Source organism: Petaurus breviceps, unplaced genomic scaffold (genome assembly GCF_028583685.1).
Source record: "Petaurus breviceps papuanus isolate PSGF00001 unplaced genomic scaffold, PetGlider_PUasm1.0 191, whole genome shotgun sequence".
In the NCBI taxonomy this organism is placed as follows: Eukaryota; Metazoa; Chordata; class Mammalia; order Diprotodontia; family Petauridae; genus Petaurus; species Petaurus breviceps.
In genome coordinates, this window is record NW_027185811.1 from 5,178,790 (window position 1) to 5,189,116 (window position 10,327).

The 10,327-nt window shown below is 47.8% G+C and overlaps 2 protein-coding genes across 5 annotated transcripts in view; one reads left to right on the forward strand and one right to left on the reverse strand.

Annotated features, from left to right (window-relative positions):
* Positions 1–1,346, forward strand: part of HDAC7 (histone deacetylase 7) — a 60,304-nt gene extending 58,958 nt beyond the window's left edge. For all 4 annotated transcript variants that reach the window (XM_069092679.1, XM_069092676.1, XM_069092678.1 and 1 more), the window contains one exon: positions 211–1,346. In XM_069092679.1, coding sequence (XP_068948780.1) covers positions 211–259 — 49 coding nt within the window. In that variant the 3' untranslated portion in view covers positions 260–1,346. The remainder of the gene's footprint in view (positions 1–210) is intronic.
* Positions 1,314–10,064, reverse strand: SLC48A1 (solute carrier family 48 member 1). The gene is made up of 3 exons (XM_069092682.1): positions 9,755–10,064; positions 5,252–5,419; positions 1,314–4,575 (listed from the first exon to the last, which is right to left on the reverse strand). The coding sequence occupies exons 1-3, from the start codon at positions 10,062–10,064 to the stop codon at positions 4,439–4,441; spliced, it is 615 nt and encodes a 204-aa protein (XP_068948783.1). The 3' UTR covers positions 1,314–4,438.
* Between the last annotated feature and the right edge of the window lie 263 nt (positions 10,065–10,327).

Here is a 10,327-nt window from a genome sequence, read left to right on the forward strand (position 1 = left end):
TCACAGCCCTCCAGTCTTCTCTCAAGTACACCCAGACCCTGTCATTCCTAACCTTTGCCAGCTTTTCTCCTTCTGTTCTCAGTGCCTCAGTAATCTAATCTGGTTAGATTCCTAACCAGAGATGGCAGAAACTTCCATTCACCTCAGCCTTCCCTCTCTGAATTCTCCAACTCTAGCCAATTTCTGCCTCTCTTCTCCCTCCCAAACCAGGCCCTCAGAGCAGCTGATGGAGGAAGAGGAGGAGCCTATGAATCTCTAAGACTTCAGGACAAACCAATCCACCATCCAGTCCGGCCCTTCAGACCTAGATCTTCTAATCAATGGCCACTGTGTCTAGTCCTTGAGGCTTCAGATTCTAAGGGTCCTGGTTTGATGCCTGCCAACCCTGCTCCTCCCTTGACAGTCACCCCAGAGAACTTAGGAGGATCCCCAAGCCCTAGGGAGGGGAACAGGTAAAAGTTTCCAGAAAGGAACTAAGTTAGAGAGATAAGGGAGTGGTGCTCAGCTACTGCCCCACCCCTGGACCTCTCCAAGGCAGATTCCTCTAGCCCTCTGGAGCATGGCCTACTAGGACCTCTGGTCCACAGGAGACCACTTTTCTCCAGGAATCTGACAAGAGCCTTGGTTCCCATGTCCACCCCCTAACCACTGTCTCCACCCCAGAAGCCCCAGCCCCTCTGCCACACAGCCTCAAGGTCTGTATGGAAATGTGAAATCTCAATCCTTGTTGAGCTCGAGAAGACAGGTCCATTGTGAGGCCTCCTGAGGTCTCTTCCTCCCTGTGCATGATTAGATATCCTGTCATCTCTCTATTCCCCCCCCTTTCTACCCTAAACTTACTGGGCTTTCAGGGATGCCCTTGCCAGGCACTAGGACATAGCACAATCTGGTAAGAGTTGCTAGTTAGACAATTCTCCACCCCACCCCCATCTTCAGTGCCTGCACTGTGTATACCGTGATTCGACCATCTCAGTATCCTGGAGGGTGAGCAAGCTGTCCCTCTCCCCCATGCAGATGGTGCCAACTTCCTTATCTTCTCTCTGGGATACAACATAACTTAGAGGGAGCCTTAGCTTTCCCATCTTAAGGCTTGCATTCCCTGTCCCCACATAGAACTCCCTTAGCTAAAGGGAAGGAGGTAAGGGGAAGATGTGGGCCAGTGAGAAGGGCTGCTCCTGGGGACATCAGCACAGGGGCTTCCTAGCTCCAGCTTGGGGCCAGAAGTATTTGTGTGTGCGCATGTATGTCTCCTCCACAAAACTCCTGTGTATGTGCATGTTTTTGTTTAAGAAAAAAAGAAAGAAAAAGAAAAATCTGAATAAATGTTTATTTGCTTTAAAACTGCATCAGACAAGGACCTCCTAGTGGTGAATTGGTTTAAATGTGTGCACGATATGCATGTAAAGTGCATAAGTGCATATTCTCACAAGTGTGAATATGTACATGGGAGTAGAGATCTAGGTCAGACAACACAGAAGAAGAGAGAGAATCTGGAGGTGTTGTGGCAATTCTTGCCCTTGTTCTTCATTCATACTTGCCTTTCTGGAAATACCCAGGTTGGTTCCAATCTTTGCTTAACCAGTACCTCCCTTCCACTTCCACTCCCACTCTCCACCAATCTGTGGATGCCAGTGCCAGCCCATCTTTCTGAAAGGAGTCCTGTCAGCTCTTTTGGACCCACAGGTGGAAGGTATCTTCACCTAGCCCCTTCATTTTACAGGTGAGGAAACAGAAGCTCAGAGGTTAAATGACTTTCCCAATGTCACACAAGTAATAAGTGGCAGAACGAGGATTTGAACCCAGAACCTCTATTTCCAAAAACCAGCAATTGGTCCACTGGGCCAGAGAAAGAGAGACTCTCCATAATCTAGAGACATTACCGTTTCCCCTATATTTTGTACATGTTTTACCAGACATTATTCCATAGAGTATAGTGTTAGGGAACGGCTGATTATTTATGTGCTTATTATGTGCCTGAAGTACAAAGAAAAAACCAGTAAGGTAGTGACTCTTGGAAGCTCAATGCATTAGAGTAAAGAAATTAAATGCTGCCAGTTACCATGGGCCTAATCCCTGTGAGGCACCCAGCCTGGTGGGTGGGTAGGTGGGGGAAATAAGTCACAAGGTTAGTTCTGGTGCATATTGTTCCTAACTGCACATAACCCTGCTGGAGAGGGAAGAAGGTGAGGCAGAGATCCTTCCTCTACCCCAGAAGCTGAAAAGCCCTAGTTCTTTCTTCCTATCCCCTTCTTTTTCTGGCCCCTTGGGAATGAAGAACAAATAATGGACACCATGACAGCCCAGGCTACCTTGATCCTAATAATGATATATTAAAATTTAATAATATATAAGTCTAGAATAAAGTATGTTGATAATATATACAATAATCTATATTATCATCATATAATATAGGCAGCTCCATGGAGCACTGGCCCAGAGTCAGGAAGACCTGAGTTAAAACCCAGCCTCAGATACTAGCAGTGTGACCCTGGGCAAGTCAGTTAACCTCTGTCTGACCTAATGTCCTCATCTGTAAAATAGGGATAATAGCAGCATCTACCTCACAGAATTGTGAGGATCAGATGAGATTAATATCTGTTAAGTGCTCAACACAGTGCTTGATACATAAGTGCTTAATAAATGCTTGTTCCCTTCCCCTTCTGCTAATAACTAGCATTTATATAGCATTTTAAGGTTTACAAAGTACTTTACAAATATTATCTCATTTTATTCTCGCAACTGACCTGAGAGGAAGGTGGTGTTATTATCCCCATTTTACAAATGAGGGAGAAGTGAAGTGAGTTACTCAGAGTCACGCGCCTAGGAGGTGTATGAAGCAGAATCTGAACTCCGGTCTTCCCGACTCGAGATCCAATGCTCTATTCACTGTACCACCTAGCTACTTAATGTCCAAATCCACAAATATCCCTGCCTGATTTTCCCTCTACTTGGCAACAGATAAGGATCTATGAGGGGATAAGGATAAGCCCCCAGCCTCTGATGACTCCCATGCCTCTGTCCTTTGAGGGAAGAGAGCTGCAGTTCCTTAATTCTGTATTACCCTCAAGTCCCCTTTGGAGCTCTCCAACACACAAGTGACACCCAGAGGCCATTTAGTGATAAAGCAGCTGTTTGTTGTATTTTTGTTCAAGTGACAGTGACATGGAAGTATGACTGAGGTTGGGGTGGGCACAAGAACTAGTTTGAGGAGTGGGGAGGAAAGAGCTAAAAACTGAAGCATGCACAATGTCAATATGATATAAAAATGTAACAGCAGACCCTTAGAGCTTAGTAAGGGCCCCTGGAGCAGGGCATAGCATTGGAAAGCAGATATTTTGTCCAGAAGCAGGGAAAAAAGATAAAAGCGCTAGGGGAAGGAAAGAAAGCAGGGGACCTGTGGTAGGCTACGGGGAGAATTCCAACTTAGGGGTCTAGCCCCAATGAAGTGTCCAAAGCCTCTCTCTCCTGCAACACTGCGTCCTCCCCTGCCCCAATGTCAACCCCAGGAAAGTGGCCTAGGTAGGACTGGATGGGGAATAGATGAGGGTGTAAGGTAGTATGTGCACATGTGGTTTGACGTGGAAGAAACATCCCTCCCAGCCTGAACTATCCTGCCCTCTTCCCAAATCTCTTCTAGGGTCATCTTTCCCTAGCATTTGCCAATACATCTGTGCCTAATTCAGGTTTCCCAAGAGAGGGTTTCCCAAGAGCTCTGGGCTGCAGGATTACTGCCTAATCCCAAGGTCCCTGGAGAGGGGAAAACCTTATGGGAGGCTAAAAAGGAGGGAAACAGCCCTTTTCTCCACTCCCCAAGGGAAAGAGTAAAGTCAAATGCAGCCTCTTCTTGGGGACAGGGAATGGGGGAAGCTGAGAAGTCTCCTCTCAGGACCCCTCATAGCTTCATTGACAAAATCTTCTTCAGGCCCAATCCTGCCCTTATAAAAAGTAACAAGAGAGGGCTTTTTCAAGCTTGGTCATAGAAGCAATCTCAACTACCTCTCTCTCACCACCCATCTCCTGGCCCTACCAATAAAAATGTTTTCCTATGCCACCATTTTGCCCCCAACACCAGTGCAGAGATTTCTTCTTCTAACCCTATTGCTTCATTCCCCACTTAAAAAGGGCTTACCTTATTATAAGAAAATAGATCCATATGAAAAAGTACAAAGCATTCCCTCCCTAGACAGGCCAGGAAACAGGGTGGCAAGGCCTTTCCCACACCAGGGACCTTAAAAAAGAAATAAGGCTCATATCGTGAGGAAAAGTCCTAGGAGACCCTCACCCTTGCCCCTTTCCCCCCAACCACCACCATCAGCATATCCTCTGCCATGGTTCCTGAGCCCCTTAACGAAAGGAGCACAGAACGAACAACTCTGCTTCTCAGAGGTTGAGTCCAGTCACTAAGAACCACCCCACTAGGGAGGCTAAGTAGTCAAGGTCAGAAGTCACTAAGGATGCTGATGTCAGCAAAGTCAGCTCGGTAGCGGTGGGCATATATGCTGAGCAAGAAGGACCATTTGAAGGAGATGAAGCTCCACACACAGGAAAGGTAATAGCTGGTGGGGTCTGTCAAGCCTGCAGGAAGCAAGGAAACGGTGGTTATAAAAGACCCAAAGATGACTCCAGGTCCTGTCTCATAAGGCTACCATGTCTGTAACATTCAAGAAAAAGGAAGCCATTGTATACAGGGCAAAAGACAACCGCTCCCCAGATCCTGCTGCATGATACCCTTTATGTCTTAGAATCAACTCAACAGGAAGACCCAAATCTGATGATTATTTTCTGGTCTAGACAAAGAGGGTAGGGACACAATGTGACACAGAGGCTGGGGTGGTAAAGATGATCAGGGCTTCTAGAAAATGGATTTGAAACTGGTCAGTCATAGCTCTTTATCCTTAAGTCTGGGGTTATCATGCATGAGGCACCCTACGTTATATTTATCCCAAACCTCGTTTTCTAGCACAGGATTGCTTCAAGGGAACAAACCCTTAAAGCAGTATATAAGTGTGCATTAGTATACTGCAGAACAACCATACCCCAATAATCTCAGGAGAGTGGAACGTGTTCTAGGCTCATGACAAACTTGTCAATTCTCTTAATTCAGTTTTTGCCTGGTCAATAGCTACCACAGACTACTGCTTTTGACACATGGTTTGTCTTGAGTCTGGTCTTACAGTGTTCCTCCTGTTTGACCTCTCCCCTATACCCATTTCACTCCACCTGCATACCCTCCCGGACTCCAGGCCCTCACCGTGATGCCTAGTGATGGCCAGGACAAGGAAGGTGCAGAATGCGGTGATGGAGACAGTGGAGAAGAAGATGCCCACAAGGAGGAAGCATCGAAGGCCCTTGAGCCAGGTGCGCCAGTAATCCTGTATGTACATCACGTGTGTCGTCAGAGTCCAGAGCGCCAGAACACCTGGAGAAGGGGCACAGTGTCAGCCTGGCCCTCCTTATAGGAAGCTGAAGACTACAGATCCATAGGTAGCCCTGTATGGGCAGGAGGTATTCTTGAAGGGGAGCAGTTGTCAAGACAACTCCCACTACCTGAAGTGGACACAAGCCCCTTTAGCCTCCCTATCTCGAAAAGAGGAAATAAAAGCCCTGGAGATAAAGCTGATTAGGAGACCCGGTAGCTATATGGCTAAGTGGTTTTCCCTTTTCTGCCCCAGCTCCCTTGGGACCTCATACCTTCTTCCTTTTCTAAGCCCTTCCCTGCTCCCTTCCCTTCAGGTACTTCTACCAGTGCTTTGTTCCCAAACAGGAAAACCACTCCTGACACCAGTACCTGCTCCTCTAAGGGCCTTACTATTGACCATCACAACACGTGTGGGACAAAAACCAGAAATCCTTGCTCCCCTTAAGAGCTTGCTCTTGTCTTGCTCTTTCTCTAGCTCTCTCTAGCTCTATCTCTGTCTCTCTTCTCTCTCCTCCCTCTCTCTATCCCTCTCTGTTTCTATATTTCTGTCTCCCTCTTTCATTTCAGGGAAAGCTCTCACTAAATTTCCCGACTGCATTCTGTCAAATAAGCCTCTCTCAATGATTATAAAAGACAGGTCTGAACAGTTCAGGTCACATATCTTACAGGGCTCCTCTTCAATACCTGATGGAGGAACTCCTAGAGAGACCCCTAGGGTTTGAATTTGGGAAAGCAAGCTGGGTCCATGCCCACACACATTGCCACCACCTTTCTCTGAACCTGTCCTTCAGGGCCTGGGGAGGCATTTTCCCTAGGATGTCAGTGGCCAACACAATAGGATCATTCTGTGCCAGGCAGTGCCAGTTGCTTAGCAACAGTACTCTGAATGTGATTAAGGCCCCAGGGTTCTGTAGCCATCAAAGACGTGGGGAAAGAAAAATTTATACAGTAACTACAACATTGTAAAGAAAAACAGCTGTGAAAGACTTAAGCCCTCTGATCAATTCAACAGCCAATCTTGATTCCAGAAGACTGATATAAAAGAGATGGGATGAAATTGAGGTGCTAAATGAGACATGCATTTCCACAGAAAGGGGTGAATTTGTGCCAAGGGAGGGCTTTTATTTTCCTTTGTGTTGGGAGGTAGTGGAAAGAGTGGAAAAGTAGTGATACTGACAAAAAAGAAAAGTCGATGAATCATTTAAAAAAACAAATAGAAGAAAACAGAAGGAAGTTCAGAAGGAGACAAACAAGCAGGGTGGTGCTGAAATTACCATATTAAGCTTGAACTATACCAAACAACAAACCACACATAATTTTTTTTAATTTACGTGACAGAAGTTCCATATACAATTCACATTTTTGTTCTTCTTTGCATAGTGAAATGTTCATGTCTGTTGACATTTGCTCATAATAAAAAATAATTTTAAAATACAGAGGAAAAGAGGGTAGGCCAGCTGCAAGCTCTTGGCAGAGCCATCCAGATTCCCATAGAGTTTCAGTACCTTTAGAGAAGGAAGTTTCACACCTGAGGGAGAGTTCTAGTCATTATGTCAGTCAGTTGCCAAGGCCACAAGTAAGTCCCCTTCTACTGTCAGCAAGAGGCACTAGATGCAGATAAGGCCAGGGAAGTGGAACTATAAGAATATTATAACTAAAACTCAGACTAGACTTAGACTTGGCATTTCTCTACCATGCCATCAACACTGTTTCATGAAAAGAACATTATTCAGGTTTCAGTGGGCCACCATTTCACGGACACTCTCCTTTATGGTCAGAAGGGATTCACAAAGGACATGATTCCAAATGAGGAATTCAGTCAACTCCAAGTTTTCTAGCCGACTGTAGAGAGCCTGGGAGGACATGAGAGGTGCTCCCCCATGACTCGGCATTTTTTGGAACTTGAAATTGCTAAGTAAGGGACTAACAGAGATGCTGACCATGGAGTTCATGGGACATGAACTCACATAAAAAAGGGGGAAAAAAGAAAAAAGATGACACCCACCTCCTCTGCAGCCTTCCCAATACTCATTTCTTAAAGGGGCATTGTGGAAGTATAAAAGAGGCAAGAAGTCGACATAAGGGACAGAAAACATCAGTATCTCCCCCTCCCAAAATGCTGCACTTCACCTGAGTGAGAAAACTTCCACAGAAGCACCTACTGCATCACAGACAGAAATGCCCATCCTAGGAATATACATATGTACAGAAAAGCTGTGTAAGGAAAAACATGGCAACTCTATCAAATTATCAAAGACAAAAAATAGGTTGATCAATGGGAAGCATTAATTAGCAAACATAACTCAAGACAGATCTGACCCATCAGAAAACCATATATGGGCATCAAAATAGAACCCCAGCAACAAGCCTGGCACATCATATTCTCCCAGAACCACTGCCCTCTGGCACCCCGGGTGGGGAAGATGTGACCCAGAGCCACATGGTAGAGCCAAGTCCAGTCCCCAATACATTAGATCCAAAGGATCATTTGTAAATTTTTATTCTTTTTTTTTTAATGTTAGGGAAGAGAACTTGATACCTAGAGGTTTGAAGCAGGCCCCCCAAAATGGAGCCTGACCCTTCACCCCTGCTGTACCCTTTTTGGTCAATGCCACCTAGCTCAGGAGCTGACTCCTTCCACTACTACGCCCCGACAGGGCATGCCTCCTTCATTTGCTCTCTGGTATCATGCCCAGACAGCTTCACATGCCAGCACCACTGGACAGATGCCCCTGGGGAGGGAGGAGAAACAAAGCTGGAGCTTCTCTCTTATGACTCAGCATCTTGTGGACAAGTGGTCAGAAGCCATGTGATCTAGCTATGTATTTTCTTTTGTTCAAAAGATGACCCAGAGGTTACCCTCATCTTTAAGGTTCTAACATCTAAGAAGCAAGGAGGGATAATGGGATGCAAATACTATCAAGAAGCAGCTTCTTCTCTCAGTGCCCAATCATGAGTCACTAGATATACTAGCAAACACCTATGACATTAAGGTGGATTTTATAGTCCAAGAGGCTCATCTTCTGGGAGAATCAAAGTATTTCCTAGGGCCTTTTGTGACTTGGGCATAAGGTACAAACTAGAGGCTCTTTTCTGCAGATACTAAAATATAAAAATTTTAAAGTATGGGTATTAGAATTATATCATAAGAAGGAACATCAGACATCATCTAGTCTAATTCCTTCATTTTAAAAATGAAAAACCTAAGGCCTAGAGAAGTTAAGTGACTTGCTTAAGGTCTTTCCGCTAAATATATTTTAGCTTCTGGTCTGTATCATTCCCTTTTTAAAAGGATGAGGCGGATATACCTAAGAGATCTTGCTCTATGGCTAGAGACTGGTTTCCTTCCCTTAGATCTCATCACCCTACAGCAGATTCTCCTTTGCAAACTCTTTTGCATCAAGTGGCAGGTCCCATGGATATTCAGAGCTCTCCAGCTGAGTATCAGTATTCATAATCAAAGTTATTATAGCACCTTCACATTTTGCTTTTTCTTTGTTCAAATAATAGATAATCTTATTTTATCCTCCAGTAAGACAAAATGCGTGGTGCTATCCTTTTATGGATGAGGAAACAGACACAATGGTGAAGTGGGCTGCCCAACATCCCACACTGAGTTGGGGATACGTCGGGCCTCCGATTTTCTTCCACCTCAGGGCACCACTCCCCTACCCCTCTTCTATACCACCTCAATGAGCAAGATCAACAGAGCTGACCAGAGCTCCTGGGGCAGGGCAGCACGGTGCCACCCCGGCGTCCACGAAAGGCTCCCTACTTAATCTTGGGCAATACTGAACTGACAAGCCGCAGGCCCTGGGCTCCATCCAGGTGGACATTTCTAAATCCAGAAAGGATTGGCCCCACTTTGACAGCTTCCTGTCCCTGCCCAAGGCCCCAAGAGGAGAACGCCAGGAGCCTGAGAGGGGCCGGCAGCCCTCGCGGCGTCAGGTACCCCGGCTAGATAAGAGCGATCGGCCGTTAAGGTGAAGCCTACAACGGGGAGCTGGCAAAAGCCAGCGACCTGCTGCACTGGGCGGGGTCCGGCTCATCCAAGTGCTGGAGGAGGCAGCCGAGCGAGATCTCAAGGATCAGGACGCGAGCCTGGACAGCTATGCAGATGTATGCAAATAACCCTCCCATGATGCCCCAGGGGTCCCGGGTGCCTCAGAGGAGCGGAGGAAGATGACCTCCATCCTTCCTGGGGGGCGAGAGGGGGAGGTTTCTGCCCAGGTACAGGAGGCTGGGGGAGGGGGGGGGGAGCGAAAAGCGTCAGGCCGAGGAGGGGTCCCCATTCCCGGCCCGCCCCCCTCCCCCTCCAACCTCCCCGCCGGGTACCTGCGAGGCCCCCCATAGCGGCGGTCCCGGGCTGGGGGAAAACGAAGGTCCAGACGAGGAAGGCGGAGAGGCCCATCACACAGCCCACCGCCGCGTAGGCCGTGCGGATGCCGAGCTGCAGCCGGGACGGGGCCATGGGGGCTGCTTCGGGAAACCGGCGTAGGTGCCTCGGCGCGGGAAGAAGACAGCCAAGCTGCGAAGCCTCAAGTGCCGAGCTGGGCGGGGAGCTACACCCGGCGGTCACGCTGGCCCCGAGGCTCCGCCTCCTCCCGCGCGGCCGCCACCGCCTCCGCCTCCGCCCCGCCCCCATCCCGATCCCCATCTCCATGCCCATCCCCGGGCACTCGGGGAGTCGCGTTGGGCCCGATAGCCCGCTGCCACAGCGCCCTCGCTGGTCGGAGGCCGCGCGCCAGGCCTGGCCTCCGACCCCGACCTCTTCCTCAGCCGCAGCTCGCCCAGGGTCCCGATCGAGCCCAAGGCTCCAGGCACACGTTTTTTCAGGAATTGCAGCAACGAGCACAGTAATGGGCACTAAGTAACCCGTTTTATTTACATACACACCAAACCTTAAAG